The sequence below is a fragment of the Panthera uncia genome, chromosome X (genome assembly GCF_023721935.1).
Source record: "Panthera uncia isolate 11264 chromosome X, Puncia_PCG_1.0, whole genome shotgun sequence".
Taxonomy (NCBI): domain Eukaryota; kingdom Metazoa; phylum Chordata; class Mammalia; order Carnivora; family Felidae; genus Panthera; species Panthera uncia.
The window spans coordinates 108101815-108118306 of NC_064817.1; the positions used below are offsets into that span (position 1 = coordinate 108101815).

The 16492-nt window shown below is 47.6% G+C and overlaps 1 protein-coding gene across 4 annotated transcripts in view; it reads right to left on the reverse strand.

Moving 5' to 3' along the window:
• Positions 1-16017, reverse strand: part of ARHGEF6 (Rac/Cdc42 guanine nucleotide exchange factor 6) — a 102870-nt gene extending 86853 nt beyond the window's left edge. Inside the window, exons 1-2 of one of the 4 annotated variants that reach the window (XM_049644356.1) lie at positions 15551-16017; positions 14296-14379 (exon numbers count right to left, since the gene is read on the reverse strand). In XM_049644356.1, the coding sequence (XP_049500313.1) occupies positions 14296-14379; positions 15551-15715 (249 nt within the window). In that variant the 5' untranslated portion in view covers positions 15716-16017. Of the gene's footprint in view, positions 1-5728; positions 6098-7036; positions 7124-14295; positions 14380-15550 lie in introns of those variants that run through there. The other 3 variants (XM_049644355.1, XM_049644358.1, XM_049644357.1) reach the window with 3 other exon arrangements.
• Between the last annotated feature and the right edge of the window lie 475 nt (positions 16018-16492).

The window sequence follows — 16492 nt, forward strand, 5'->3', positions numbered from 1 at the left end:
CTGAGCCATCAGCCCAGAGCCTGACGCGGGGCTCGAACTCACGGACCGCGAGATCGTGACCTGGCTGAAGTCGGACGCTTAACCGACTGCGCCACCCAGGCGCCCCCAACTTTACTTTTAAAAAATGTTCTTTTCCAGGGGCATCTGGCGGGTTCAGTCAGTTAAGCATCTGACTTTTGGTTTGGGCTCAGGTCAGAATCTTGCAGTTTGTGGGTTGGAGCCCCACATCGTGCTCTGTGCTGACAGTGCAGAGCCTGCTTGGTACTCTCTCTCTCTCCCTCTCTCTCAAAATAAATTTAAAAAAAACCTTTAAAAAAGGTTTTTTTCCCAAAATCATGCGGTCTCTGTCCAATAAATCATGGAACTAAGGAACAAGATGGCTGGATTTTGTTTTCCTGTTTTAAGGTTCCTCCCTGTTTAAATTCTCAAAGTAACTGGTGTAAAAGCTCAGAAATCTGGGAGAAGCTATCATTTTACAGAGGCCACAGTCTACCCCTGCCTGTGTCCCAGTTGGGTTTTTTGTTTGTTTGTTTTTACTTTTTTTTTAAGTTTATTTATTTTGAGAGAGAGAGAGAGAGAGAGAGAGAGACAGCATTAGCAGGGAAGGGGCAGATAGAGAGAGAGAGGGAGAGAGAGAGAATCCCAAGAAGGTTCCACGATGTCAGCGCAGAGCCCAATGCGGGGTTTGATGCCAAGAACTGTGAGATCGTAACCTGAGCTGAAATTGAGATTTGGAAGCTTAACCGACTGAGCCACCCGGGCGACCCTGTATCCGAGGTGTTTTTAATGTTAAGATTTCAAAAGAAGATATTCTCTCTAAAGCATGACTCACTTCTTAATAGACTTTGCTTAACACGGCTAAAGACTTCAGCAAAAAAATTTTTTTTTGATAACGCAATGTTATCATTTGCAAATAATCGTCTACTGGGGGGGGGGTTGCCTGACCCCACGCCAAAAGGCCCCGGGTGGTTATGTATTTGGGGGTCTGCTCTTTTTAGAGTTTTCCTGGCTCCTTCCCTGACGCGCTGTTGACTTCATTGCCTCCATGTGGTACATGGACGTGAACTCTCTCTACCCCTGCCGGTACGTCTAGTCCCCAGCAGCCCCCCCCTTCTCCCTTTATCACGACCTTCTATCCAGATGCTGTTCCCCAGTTTACAAAGTGCTTCCACAAACCTTATCTCATCTAATATAATTTTCTATTTCTAATCCGTTTAGGGATGAGCAACCAGATGACCCATAATGCCAACGAGCTCAGTTAGATAAGTAAAAGTCATCAGGCTCCGAGTGGGATCCTGAAGCAGTCTCCCAGGAATAGAGTGCGTAAGCCTTAAGGCAACGATGCGGTATCTCTCTGCAGCCCAGACTTTCCCTCACCGTTCAGTCATTCTACTGATCACTCACTTCATAAACAGTTCCTGAGTACCTGCTACGCGTACCTGTTAAACTGAGGGCTGGGATTATAAGAATGATCAAACCCAGGTTCCTGCCTTCGAGAAGCACCAAGACTAGGAGAGAGATCAACGTGTCCACAGTTCCCCATAGTGAGAATGGCCCATCAGCATTAAGACAGCTTGGCACAGGGGTGCCTGGGTGGCTCAGTCCGTTAAGCATCTGACTCTTGGTTTCAGCTCAGGCCGTGATCTCACAGTGGGTGAGTTCGAGCCCCAAGTCGGGTTCTGAGCTCTCAGGGCAGAGCCTGCTTGCAATTCTCTGTCTCCCTCTCCCTCTCTCTCTCTTCCCCTCATCCATTTGCGCTCTTCTCTCTGTCAAATAAATAAACATTTTTTTGAGTTAAAAAAAAGATAGCTTGGCACGAAGGATTACGAGAACGGGAATGATAGTCCCCCAATCCAGCAGAGAAGATTTTCCAGAAGCTCTCAAGCTGCGGAAGAAGCTTGGCATGTCTTTCTTTACGGTTCTCAGCTGGGTGACGGACGCTGGAGGTTGCTAGACTGCTGAACTCTAGATATACCACGGAAACGGTTCTCAAATCTGGCTGCACATTAGAACGACTGGGGGACCTCTCGAAACAAAATAATTACAAGACACGGTGCCTTTGGGAAACTGTCGGGCGGTACCTACTCAAGCTGAACATATACCTACCCGATGACCCAGCTGTGCCATCCGTAGGTACAAACCCCACAGAAACACGTACCAGAAGACATGCCCGAGGCCAGCACTGTCACAGCAACCAAAACCTGGAAACCACCATCAACAGGTGAACGGATAAACAAACCATGGGACGTCCACATGATGGGACAGTACCAGCAATGAAAAGAACGAGCCACTAGTATCCATAACATGGGTGACTTGTACAAATGTTACCCTGAGTGAAGGAAACCTTATATAAACGAGTACATGCTGTATAATTCCACTCATATAATATGCCAAAGCAGAAAAAAAAATGTATCTATTGTCTTAGAAGTCAGGGCCGTGGGGCCCACTGGTGAGGGGTGGTGACTGGGAAGGGGCACTGAAGGTGGTTTCTGAGTGCTGATAATGTTGTGTTTCTTTTTTTTTTTTTTAATTTTTTTTATGTTTATTTATTTTCGAGAGAGAGAAAGAGTCAGAAGGTGAGTGGGGGGAGGGGCAGAGAGAGAGGGGACACTGAATCCGAAGCAGGCTCCAGGCTCTGAGCTGTCAGCACAGAGCCCCGAGGTGGGGCTCGAACCCATGGACTGCGAGATCATGATGTGAGCTGAAGTCGGACGCCTAACCCACTGAGCCACCCAGGCGCCCTGATGTTGTGTTTCTTAATTGGTGTGCTGATTATACGGATGTGTTCAATTTGTAAAGATTCGTCAAACTGTATACTTAGGATTTGTGCGGTTTCCTGAACTCATGTAATATTTCAATACCAAATTTATTTATTTATTTATTTACTTTTTAAATTTTTTTTTTAATGTTTATTTATTTTTGAGACAGAGCATGAACGGGGGAGGGTCAGAGAGAGAGGGAGACACAGAATCGAAAGCAGGCTCCAGGCTCTGAGCTGTCAGCCCAGAGCCCGACGCGGGGCTCGAACTCACAGACCGTGAGATCATGACCTGAGCCGAAGTTGGACGCTTAACCGACCGAGCCACCCAGGCGCCCCTTCAATACCAAATTTATTTAAACGTTAAAAAAAAAAGAAGAAGAAGAAGAAATACCTAGGCCTGGGCCTCACCGCAGGCCAATTAAGCTCAGCGGGGGGCCGGGGGGGGGGGGTTGGGGGGACCACAATGTCTGTATTTTGTAGAAGCACCCAGGTGGCTCTGATGTCCGGCCATATCTGAAAGCCAAGCAGCTTGGTGTTCCTATATTTATCAATAGCTCCTTTGTGGGGACAGCCTGGCACATGGCAAAGGGAATGAGCCCTGGAGTAAGGCCCATCAGCAGCGCCGTTCTGATTGGCGCATTTGCCCGGATCATCCCCAAACCTCAGTTTCCTCCACTGTGTAATGGGCACAACACCACCTCCCTGCCAGGACTGTCGGGAGGATTAAACAAGGTAATATGCCTAAAGTACCTAGCACAGTACCTAGAACACAGTAGGTGCTTGAGAAGCGGTAGGCACTCCACTCCTTTTCCTCCTTTGCATCTTAAGTTCCTAAGCACGGTGATGAGCGGGCCGCTGTAAAGGAACCAAATTCGCGCTCTCCAATTTCTCCTCCTGAATGAGTTTCTTTGTAAAGACTGAAGTAATATTATACTTGGACTGATGATGTCAAACAAATATCGGACATTTCCGGGCCCTGGTTTGCTGACTCTATTCGGCACCTGCTGTCCCCAAAGATGCATGGGGAGGACAAAGACAGCAGATAAATACAACAACCACAGACCCTCCTTTGGAAAGCTTTACTCCTGTCCTCACCCTTAAGCACAGCGCCAGCCCTGTGCGAGCAAAGACAAGGCCAAGATGTGAGTTGGCAGAAAGAATCGAAAAAATGAGTAGCTCAGAAGACATACCATCCATGAAATGTGCCAAATGAAACACTTTTGTATAAAAGTGTTTTAGGGGTGCCTGGGTGGCTCAGTCAGTTAAGCATCTGACTCTTGGTTTCGGCTCAGGTCATGATCTCACAGTTCGTGGGTTCGAGCCCCGCATCAGGCTCTGTGCAGACAGCACGGAGCCTGCCTGAGAGTCTCTCTCTCTCTCCCTCTCCCTCTCTCTCTCTCTCTCTCTCTCTCTCTCGCTGCCCCTCTTCTGCTCTCTCTGCCTCTCAAAATAAATAAACTTAAAAAAAATTTTTTTTAGCTTTAAAATGTCCTCTATTAGTAAAAACAAACCAAACAAACTCCTGGGTAGAGAGCAGAAGATCTATATTGGAGCTTTAACGCTACCACGGGTAAGCTGTCTGTATGACTTCGGTGAACTAACTTTTCCGTTTCTCTGGCAAACGAGGAGTAATGCCACCTCTCCTACACGCTTTTCCAAGGGCACGGCGAGTTTCAGATAAGGTTAAGTACAAGACATTCTGAAAAATTAAGCAGCAAAGAAACCCAAGCTGAGAATCCAAGCTGCAAATTTCACTTTGTTCCAAACTCCAATCACCAACCAGCACCACCCCCGGAGGCTGAGAACTCGCTGCTATGAACTCCTCCAAGCACACACCCAGAGCCTGGAGCCGGCTTATGTAAGAGTGAACTGCGGTACCGCCTGGCATGTAGCATAATACTTTGCTTCAGAGAAATCCTTGGAAATGCCTCAGCTGAAGTACAAGGGCAGGCCCTGGCCTTACGTTTCGGAGAGAGGTGCCCTCAGTCACAGAACACCAGGACCGCGGCTGGAGCAAATGATGTCATCCCAGCTCCCCTTACCGTGGTCAATGTCAAAATTAAGATAGGAAGTTCAAGGACAAATCGTGGGCTTTCCAGGCAAATAGAAGTTAGAAAGGCAGTTTGCACCTTAGGGTCTTGCAGTTTAAACTGTTAATACTTTGCAGAACCTCAACCGAAATCTACCCGTTTCGGTGATGGTTTTTAGGTTATATAAAGCTGTTTATTCACAAAAAGCTAAGTAGCCGCATAGACAAATATATTCCCGTATTCTATTTTTATTCCCGCTACACGTTAAGAAAAGAAAAACAAATCATGTGAGTCACCCCTATAGCCCCAAACAATAACAAACCAAAAAATGAAAACAAGGTTTTTGAAGAGACAAGAGATAAACTTGAGGGCTCTCCACTCGAGAGCTAAGAAACGAAATAGCTCAAATACCTGTTGGGTTCCTAAATGACTGGAAAATGAAAACTCGAAATTAACTACGGGCACGTTGGTACACCTTGTAGAGTACAGCCACAAACCCTTCCTGCGACAGACCTGTGTACTCGACGCCAAAGATATCCCCAAACGTGCGGATGCCCGGGACTGAGGGGGTGGGGAGGGGGGAGGCATCAAATTAGTATCGAAAATAGTGCTGTTGACTCCCGCCCTGGTTCGGAGGGGGGGGGGCGGGGGTTGGAAGAAGGACTCCTGTCCGCTGCAAACCCGGCGGCCAGGGCCGGACAACTCGCCCCTAAGTTTGGCGCGTCCTCGCTCCGCGCCCTCGGCCCCCCGCCCCCCACTCCCGGCCCCCGGGATCCCAGGGCGCCGCCAGGCCCTGGCCCGGCACCGACCCCGCGGCCGGGGCTGCGAGCCACGGCAGGGGGAGGAAGGGCGGCTCCTCTGCAACCCCGGTCCTGCGGCACCACCCCGGCCCTCGCGCTCTCCCCTTCCCCTGACCCCTAGCCCCCAGGCAGGTCACCTGGCTCGGCCGCTGCCCGCTGCTCCTCCCGCTGCTCGCTCGCTCGCTCCGGCCGCGGCCGCCGCCGCCGCCGCCTCCTGGAAGCGGCTCGCCCTCGCGAGTCACGGGGCCGGCGAGCGGGCGGGCGAGCCCGTGCCAAGGCTGCGGGAACCGCGCGCCCCAGCCGGAGCTGGGACCCTGCGCTGAGCGCGGCCGCCACCCGGGCGAAACTGGAGAGCTGGGGCTCGGCTCGCCCGGGCGGGGAGGGGCGGCTGCAACTTTGCTCCCGAACGCGGGCGAGGAGGGGGCGCCCGTCTCCAAACTCCGTGCCGCGCCCGCCACCTCTCCGGCCGAAGGATTTTCTTTATGCCTTTTTTTTTTTTTTTTTTTTTTAAGATCTAAAGGGAAGCCAGATTCTCGCCCTCAAGTTCTTGCTTCCAGGGCCGTGCGGCTCGGCGGGCGGAGGAGCGCGGCGCCGAGCGGGGTGCGGGAGACGCTCCCGCCGGGTGCGCTGGCGGCGAGCCGGGCCGGGGCGCGCGGGGCGGCGGGGCGGGCGGGAGCGGCTTCCCGGGGACCCCGCTCGGCCGCCGCGCGCTGGCCCCTCCGGCCCGGAGCCGGAGCCGGGCAGGGAGAGCGGCCTGGAGGGACCGGGCCGGCGGCGGGGAACCGGTGACCCGGACCTGGATCGCCGAAGTAGGAACTGGAAGTGACAGCGGCAGGGCAGAGCAGCAGCCGCAGCCGCCGCCGCCGCCGCCGCCGCCGCCGCCCCGGGTAGCCGTGGCAGCGGCAGAAGCCGCGGCGAAGCGGCGGCAGCATGCGCAGTGTGGCCGCCGCCTGCTCCGGCCGAGCCCGGGGCCCGCTGGCGCCCGGCCTGCCGCGGGCCACCGCCGGGGCCTCGGGCGGGAGTCCCGGCCTCCCGGACGCGCCCTTCCCGGTGGCCTTGCTTCCTCCTGCACCCCCGGACCCGACCAGGAACCCCCCCCATCCCCACCCCCCAGCGCCGTGCGGAGCCGCTGAGACCGCCAGAAAGGAAGCGCTCTCCGGCGGCCCTCGGCATCCGTCCCTTCCCCAACTCTCCTGGATGCCCTTCCCGGGCTCTCTGATAACAGGACCCAAGTCGAATGGTCCCTCCGGGAGAGCCTCACCACGTTCGTGGGGGGGGTGGGGGGGGTGGGGGGGTATTTACCGCCTTCCTCGAAGTCTTTTTACAGAAAGACAATGCAGTCGGTAAAAGATGAGGCTGGCCAGAGCCCTGTCAGTTCCTGTAACTCATGGAAATTCCATTAGGAGTGTCAGATTTGCTCAACAGACCAAAAAAGAAAAACTTACCAAAATCCTCCTTAGTCTTCCCACTGGCACAAACTGAGCAGCTAAATATACAAAGCTTTGCCGGGCAGAAACTCCTGGAATTGGGCCAGTTAAAAACAGAGTGTCCAACAGTTAGACGTTACCAGTCCCTACTCTAGTCTCCTCTTTCACAGATGAGTCAACTGAGGCCTAGGGGAGGGGACTCTGACTTCACAGCGGTGGCAGACTGGGGCTTGAGGGAGGGTCTGATACCCATTACAGCTATTGGTTAGTGGCGTGACCTCATGCCTCACTCCTCCAAGATGGTTTTGCTCTCCTAGAGCTGGAGCGCTCTTAGGGGAGAGCCAGCCTTGACTCTTGGTCATCAGTGGACCTGCCTGCCTTCCAGAACTGCCTCCCTGCAGAGCAGCCCCTGGGAAATGGCAAATCGTCCATCCCACAGGCCCCACTTTGGGGACGGCACCCAGGCTGTTCCAGTGACAAGGCAGATGGAGTGACTCAGGGAGACAGGAGGCAGTGAGGGGGTAGGGGCAAAGAAAAACCATACTGATACCAGCTGGTACTGGAAAGAGAAGGAGAGAGAGAAGAAAGAAGGGAGGGAGAGAGAAAGAGAGAGAGAAAGACGCACTAAGTGAGCCACATGTACATTCAATGAAATCCCTCATGAACAAAACATCTCTTTATAAAAGTAGGCTTGGGGGCGCCTGGCTGGCTCACTCAGTGGAGCGTGCAACTCTTGATCGCAGGGTCGTGAGCTCCAGCCCCACATTGGGTGTGGAGCCTACTTAAAAAAATAAAAAATAAATAAAAGTGGAGTTGGCCCAGGAGCAAAATAGGAGATAGCAGGGTAAACCTGGCGATGGGTTGGTAGTAAGGCGGGCAGGGGACAAAGCAGGAGTACGGGGGGCGGGGGGGATGAGGCCAGGAGGAAATCACAGAGGCCGTAGCCAAGAACAGCCCAGACAGGTATCAATCACTCAGGCCACTCTCAAATGATCGGAAAAACTGTATCTGTCCCTACACCTCCCAAGTTCAAAGGCAGAATGAAAATAAAACTACCATCGCTAGAATAGTGTTGTCAAAGGACTTCCTGGTCGCATTAGTGACACTCTACCTAGACATCAGGGTTTTTCCATGCGCTCTAGAACATTTTCTCTTGAGGCCTGAGTGTCTTCCCTGCCTTCTCCATTTCTACAAAAAAAGATCTAGTTGGTTCACAGGAAAGGAAATACAAATGGACCATAAAAGGGTCAGAAGATGCCCCAACTCACCAGGAATCATGAAATTCAAATTACAGCAGTAAATCAAATATCATTTTCACCCAACATTTGAGCAAACATTGAAGATAAATAATACCCAGTGCTGCCAGGGACATGAGGAAGAAGGCACTTCCTACTCTACTGGTGGGGGTATAACTTCACAGGGCGTTTTTATAGGGATTTGAGAACAGCTATCAAATTTGACACAGTAATTCCATTTCTATGAAGAAAGACGTTTCAAGAATAATCACAGATGTACACAAATCTATCTCTATGTGCACATACTACAACATGACCCACTGGGATTTATCCCAGCAATGCAAGATGGAACTAACATATGAAAATCAATCAGAGTAATACAACATATCAATATAATAAACCAACGGTCACCTTAACAGATACAGAAAAAGCATTTGACAAAATCCGGCACCGTTTCATGACAAAACAAAAGACAAAACAAAAAACAAAACTCAAAAAAACTCAAAAAACTAAGAATAGAAGGGGAACTCCTTCAACCTGATACAGGGCATCGATGAAAAACCCACAGCTAACATCCTACTTAATGATGAAAGACTGAAAGCTTCCCTCTAAGTTTAAGAACAACACCAGGCTGTCCACTTTAATCACTTCTATTCAACATTGTTCTGAAGGTTCTAACCAGGCAAATTAGGCAAGAAAATGAAGTAAAAGGCATCCAGATTGGTAAAGGAGGAAGTAAAACTATCTGTGTGCGCAGATGACATAATCTTGTACAGGAAAACCACAAGGAATCCAAAAAACTATTCAAACTAATAAATAAGTTACACAAAGTTGAAGGATACAAGATCGATATGCAAAAGCCAATTGCATTTCTACACGCTTGCAGTGAGCAATCCAAATATGAAATTAAGAAAACAATTCCATTTACAACAGCATCGAAAGGAATCAAATACTTTGGAATAGATTGGACCACGGAGGTACAACACGTGCACACTAGAAACTACAGAACAATGTTGAATGACATGTTAAAAAGCCCAAATAAGTGGAAAGACATCCTGTGTCCATGGATTGCAAGACTTAATATTGTTAATGTGGCAATACTCCCAAAGCCATCTACAGATTGTACATAATCCCTATCAAAATGCCAGCTGGGTTGTTGGGTTTTTTTGGGTTTTTGTTTTGTTTTGTTTTGTTTTTCACAAATGGACAGGCTGATCCTAAAATCCATATGGGCACACAAGGGATCCAGAATAGCCAAAATGATTTGGAAAATGGAGAACAAATTTGGAAGGCTCATGCTTTCTGATTTGAAAACTTACTACACAGCTACATTAATCGAGTGGGGGAAGGAATGGTCTTTTCAACAAATAGTGTTTCAGAGAATATGGTTGGACCCCTACCTCACACCATACACAAAAAGTAACTCAAAACGAATCGAAGACCTAAAGGTAAGAGCTTAAACTATAACACTCTTAGAAGAAAACATAAGGGTAAATCTTTACGACCTCGCATCAGGCAATGATTTTTTAGATACGACACCCAAAACGCAAGCAACAACAACAAAATAGATCAATTTGACTTCATCGAATTTTTTAGAGAATCTTTTCTTTAATGTTTATTTATTTATTTTGAGGGGCGGGGAGGGAGGGCCAGAGAGAGAGGGAGAGAGAATCCCAAGCAGGTTCTGTGCAGGCCTGAACTCAAAAACCATGACGTCATGACCTGAGCAAAAATCAAGAGTCAGACACTTAACTGACTGAGCCCATCCAGGCGCCCCTGACTTCATCAAACTTAAAAAACTTGTGTGTTTCAAAAGATACCATCGGGGTGCTTGGCTGGCTCAGTTGGAAGACCCTGCGCGCCTGGATCTCAGGGTCATGAGTTTAAGCCCCACGTTGGGGATGGAGAGTCCTTAAATAAATAAAACTTGAAAAAACAGATACTATCAAAGTCAGGAGGTGCTTCAGCGAGTGCTTTGTTTTTTAGATGTCTCAGCAAACCTCCCTGACCACTTACTAGCTGTGCGATCTTCTAGACACCCTCGGACACTACCGCCATATGAGCACACAAAGACGGAGGTCCCTTGGAGAGGCCCGCTGGACCCCTAGAGATTCAGAAGGCAGCAACTCTTTTTTTTTTTTTTTTAACATTTATTTATTTTTGAGACAGAGAGAGAGAGAGCATGAACAGGGGAGGGTCAGAGAAAGAGGGAGACACAGAATCTGAAACAGGCTCCAGGCTCTGAGCTGTCAGCACAGAGCCCGACGCGGGGCTTGAACCCACAGACCGCGAGATCATGACCTGAGCCGAAGTCGGCCGCTTAACCGACTGAGCCACCCAGGCGCCCTTGGAAGGCAGCAACTCTTTAATGGGGCCACCATACCCCACAGCCAGCACTCGAACTGTCATTCTGCTGTATCTCTGGCTTCATTTTTCTGCATTTCCCAGCTGACCATTTCAAACTGGCACTCTCTCTTTTGATAAATAATAATGCGTTCTGGGCAACAGTCAAGCCCTACTCTCCTTGCGTTTTGTACATTAACAGCTTTATGGCATTAATCAAAATCTATTAAGTATGTCCTATACTAGGCACTGTTGCTAGGTAAGGTAGGCCTGAGAGATACTGTAGCTGAAGCGACGAGAGATGCAAACAACTTAAATGTCCATGGATGGATGGATGGATAAAAAAGATGTGGTATACATACACAATCAAGTATTATTCAGCCACGACAAAAGGAGCGTATCTTGCCACCTGTGACAACACGGATGGCCCCTGGGCACATTACGCTAAGTTAGAGAAGTCACAGAAAGACAAGTAGTGTGTGACCTCACTTACATGTGGAATCTAAAAAAGTCAAACTCGAAAAACTGGGAGTAAAATGGTAGTTACCACGGGATGGGGAGGTGGGGGGATGAAAAGCGATATGGTTTAAGGCACGAACTTGGGGTGCCTGGGTGGCTCAGTCGGTTAAGCGTCCGACTTCAGCTCAGGTCATGATCTCCCGGTTCGTGGGTTCGAGCCCCGCGTCGGGCTCTGTGCCGACCGCTCGGAGCCTGGAGCCTGCTTCGGATTCTTTCTCTCTCTGTCTGCCCCCCCCTCCATTCTGTCTCTCAAAATAAAATAAATAAGCATTTAAAAAAAAAAAAGAAAGATTTGTATCCGAAGTGGGTGAAAATATTTTAAGCATTGGTACTTACAGGAGTAAGCTTTATTTATCAGAAAAATCCACTTTTGTGAAACGACTCATTCTCCAATAATGCCGGCTAGACCCAGGAGGTGTTTCTGTATCATCTAGTATTCTTAGAACTGCAAAGCAGCTCAGGATACCTTCTGGCAGCTTCATAGTGCAGAAATCATTGGCACCCTCACCGTGTTTTTATTTGTCAAATAAAAAAGAAAATACCATGATCTGTTCCGTAGAAGACATTATTCTAGAAGATACATACAGTCGTCCCAGGCTCCACTTACCTCAAAAACCACACACACACACGTGCCCGTGCATACACACGCAGCTAAAATTGGGCAACAGGGACACCTGGAACACGATATTCTGAGACAAGAGTAGCCTGATGCTGTGGCTAGCTTTAGGAAAAAATCCTGAAGCAAGCCAAGTTTTATCCGGGGCAAAGCGACTTGCATTACTACTAATAACGATAGCTAACACTTGGAGGATAGTTACTATGTACGAGGCACTCTTCTGGGGACATGAATTCATTGGCATCTTACACTGATCCTATGAGATGTGTGCTGCTATCCTTCCCATTTTACAGGTGGGGAGACTAAGGCGTAGTCAAGTAGCATGCCCAAAGCCACAAAGCTACTAGTAAGAAGAGAACTGAGATTTGGACCCAAGCAATCCAGCATCGGAGGGCATGATCAACCCACTACTAATAATTCTCCACAAATAACACTGCTAATACATGTCTATACTTCTTATGTCCCTGGTTCTCCGCTGAGGACTGTACATACATTATCTCACAGATCTTTTTCAGGTTGGAGCTCTTAGTTCTAAATTATTATGTAGTATCTCATTTAATCCTTAAAACAGCCCCATGAAGTAGTAATTATTGTGTCCGTTGTACAGATCAAAATACTGAGGCACATACCCAAAGGGGGGAAAAGCACAAATTCAAAAAGATATGCACCCATATGTTTATTGCAGCATTATTTACAATAGTTAAGATATGGAAGCCACCCAAGTGTCCACTGATAGAAGAATGGACACAGAGGTGTATATGAACCATTAAAAAAAGAATGGGGGTGCCTGGGTGGCTCAGTGGCTCAGTCAGTTAAATGCTCGACTCTTGATTTTTGGCTCAGGTAATGATCTCAGTGTTCATGAGTTCAAGCCCCACGTCGGCTGCTTGGGAGTCTCTCCCTCTCTCTCCTCCCCTCCCCTGCTCGTGCTCTCTCTCTCTCTCCCTCTCAAAATAAACATTTTATTAAAAAAAAAAAAAAAAGAACAAAATCTTGCCATTTGTGACAACACGGATGGACCCAGAGGGCATTATGCTAAGTGAAATAAGTCAAGACAAAGAAAGACCATTATCATATTATTTCAGTGATAACGTGGAATCTAAGAAACAAAACAAACAAAGCAGAAACCGACAAATACAGAGAACAAACCGGTGGTTGCCAGAAGGAAGGGAACTGGGGGGCTGGGTAAAATAGGTGAAGGCGGTTCAGAGGCACAAACTTCCAGTTATAAAATAAGTAAGTCACGAGGATGGAAAGTACAGCATGGGGAATATAGTCAATAATGAGATAGTAACGCTGTATGGTGTCGAACAGTAGCTATACTTATAGTGATGAGCGCTGTGTAATACATAGAATTGGCAAATCACCATGTTGTACGCCTGAAACAAATACAATATGATATGGCAACTGTACTTCCATTTTCAAAACTACAATCTTTTTTAAATGAATGTATAAGACTTCAGCATCATTTGAATGTACTATAATTTATTTATTTGACTACTCCCCTATTGCTAGATACTGACGTTGTTTCCCTGGTTTTTGCTTCTGCACATAAAGACGTGATACACACACGCGCACACACACACACACACACACACACACACACGTTGAGGAACAGAAAAGTTAAGTAATTCAACACTCAGGCAAAGTATCACCTCCTTTCCAGCAATGCCCCCATATGTACTGTAAGGATCCATATAACATAACATAATGCGATGTAATTTCATATACAATTTCTACCACAGGCCCACGTTTTCTCAGCTTTCCAAGGCTTCTGTTCTAAAGGGTTAATGGGAGGGGCGCCCGGGTGGCTGGGTCGGTTTAAGGGACCGACTTTTGATTTTGTCTCAGGTCATGATCTCACGGTTCATGGGATCAAGCCCCAAGCTGGGCTCTGTGCTGAGCAGGAAGCCTGCTTTGGGATTCTCTCTCTCCCTTTCTCTCTGTCCCTCCCCCACTCACACTCTTTCTCCCTCTCTCAAAATAAATAAACATTTTTTTAAATGCCCTTAAAGTGTTAATGGGAAAAAGTGACAATATACTTTCCTCTCTTCCCAGCTCAGGGGGATTATGGTCAAGGCTTGGATGCTGTATTAAAAGATAATCATATTCCGGGGTGCCGGGGTGGCTCAGTCGGCTGAGCGTCCTACTCTTGATTTTGGCTCCAGGCATGATCTCGCGGTTCGTGAGTTCGAGCCCCGCGCTGTCAGCACAGAGCCTGCTTGGGATTCCCTGTCCCTCTCTCTGCCCCTCCTCTCCTCTCTCTCAGAATAAATAAATAAACTTGAAAAAAAAACACCCTATTTAAAAAAAAAAAAAATATATATATATATATATATATATATATATATATATATATCTATCACATCACATTCTGAGTTTTAGATTTTGTTTTCTTTTGCTTCGGAACTGGTTTCTGGAAAAGACAGACTGACGAGCCACCACTGGAGACCACCAATCTTAACCACGGTTTCCCTAAAGCGCTACCTCTGTTCAAGAGTCAGAGTCAACCAAGCGCTTTTAGTACAACAGCATCTTCCTTAGCAGGGCCTGGGCGGGCTTACCTCCACCTGAAGGCTTGCACATCCTTTCAGGAAGTCACTGATGTTGTTGAGGCAGTCAGCTTCGGTTTGCGGCTCCAAACAGAACTAGAGAAACACAGTCAAGTGTCACTTGGATGCTGGCATCCCATGCCAAGCACGCCACATTCCTCATTTGCTGATAATCAGAGAGGTAGGCTTTTTAAGGCAGGGGCAACACCGCTGTCAATCCAGGAAGAGAACTAACCACCAGAGGAAGTGATGTAAAAGTCTAAACGGTCGGTCCCGTTTCAAATGTCACTAAACCTCTAGTCCCAAACCATCTATCTCTGCGTGCAAACTTTTTCTTCGCCTTCTGCCAAAGTGTGGCGATAGCGAATTAGATCCAGGCTGTTTTTCGAGCTTGGTTCTTGCTTTTAATCTAAAATTATACTTTCCCCTTGGCCGTTTGCAGCATTTGGTCATAGTTCTGTATGTTTTACCACCATGTCAGCACTGGTTTTCAAGTTTCAGAAAACTTCTGAGTCAATCAGTTGGCTCACTAAAAATGCAAACTGGTTCAAGGAGGCAAAAGAAGTCACGTTACGCTCACGGTCATGTTCCCTGCCAACCTAAAGAAAGTGACAGGAGGACTTGACCTCTAAACTCACTTAAAGTGCCTACTTGAGAAATTAGCCATCCTCGTGATCATGGGTTCCCAACATTAAAACTTTTGGAGTTTAGAAGAGAGTAAGGTTAGTTTTCGCTTTGAACGCATGTTGCATTCAAAACCTGTATTTGGTTTCTATTGTTTTACCAAAGCTTTCCTGACATTTTGGATTATTTCTCCCGGTTGCTAAATAGCCTCTGTTTCAATGGATATTTTCTTTCTTTGAGAAGAAAATCGCCATGGATTTTAGTCAAACTGTCAATAAACACCATTAGTATCTGCTCTAAATCATGCCATGATTACACAGACTCACATAGACCCCAAGTTCAAAAGATACCTTTGATACACAGGGAGGTACCACATGGATCTCTATGACAGAACAAATGATAGCAGTATTTTTTGGTGCCTTGTCCCCTGGTACCAAAGGTGTATCAGTTGTATTATATTTGGGGGCCAATCGTTAAAGGAGAATATTTCACTTTCAGAGTTTTTCAAAGTAGAAAAACAACAAGACAGAATGCCAAACTCTTAGCGATTAAAAGTAGGAGAGTCCCTGGCAATAGAACACCTCCAGAGTTACATTATTACCGCTCTCTGGCGGTAAGCAATGCCAAAGAGCCTTTCTCTTACCTTTTCTAGAGAGCCAGGCCTAAGTCTGTTGATCAGTTTGCACAGCACTACCCCATTTTTCAGCGAAGACTTCAAGAACTCCTCCGGATCACAGATGGTCTTTTTGGGGGAATCTAAAACCCCCAAGGATATAAGCCATGTCACGATTCGCTCTTCTGGATTCATTGCTGAGGACTGTCTGCTCTGAACAGCTCTCTGGGGCAGCTGCAAAGACTAAAGCCACATCCGCGATTGCATCTGCTACTGTCTTCCGTTTTTATGAGTTCTCTGCTGGTGCTTGCAGAGCAAAGCATTTAAACAACTTTTCTTAGATAACGGGGGAGCCCACTCAACTTATGGGATCTTAAAGCCACAGAGATCACACGTAAAAGATGTAGAAATCGAATGCATAAAAATCCTGGAGAACGCTGGGCTTCTTTTTCAAAACCTGCAAAACAAATTCACTAGGATTAAAAAGAAGAAGAAACACATGCAAACACCGCCCCTTCCCCCCCCCCAAAAAAAAACCACAGTGTAAGAAGCTGTAAGGGAAGGAAGTGAAGGAGAGAGTAGGAAGCAAGTGCTCTCAGAAAACAGAAAGGACCTTGGAAATGAGACACCCAAGGGCCAGTCTGGGAGAACACTGTCAATAAATAGTCTAGCCCCAGTGAAAATCTGGCCTCTGTCAGGAGGAAGATGCCAACTGGCTCTTAGGTCAGACAGATCTGAGCCTCGTGGGGAAGGTAGGCTGAGAAAACGTGCCAAGTGAATGAAGATTGTGCCTGCTGTCAGCCATCACGGTGTATACGCAGAAGCTAGAAGAATGGCATTTTACTTTGCAGCCAAAAAAGCTATGTTTAGGGAAATAGGCTAAGGATAACATCTGACATCCTGTTTACTTGCATTCTTTAGCAATTCCTTTTCTGGACCTGGTTCCACTACACAATCCAGCTGCAGTACCCT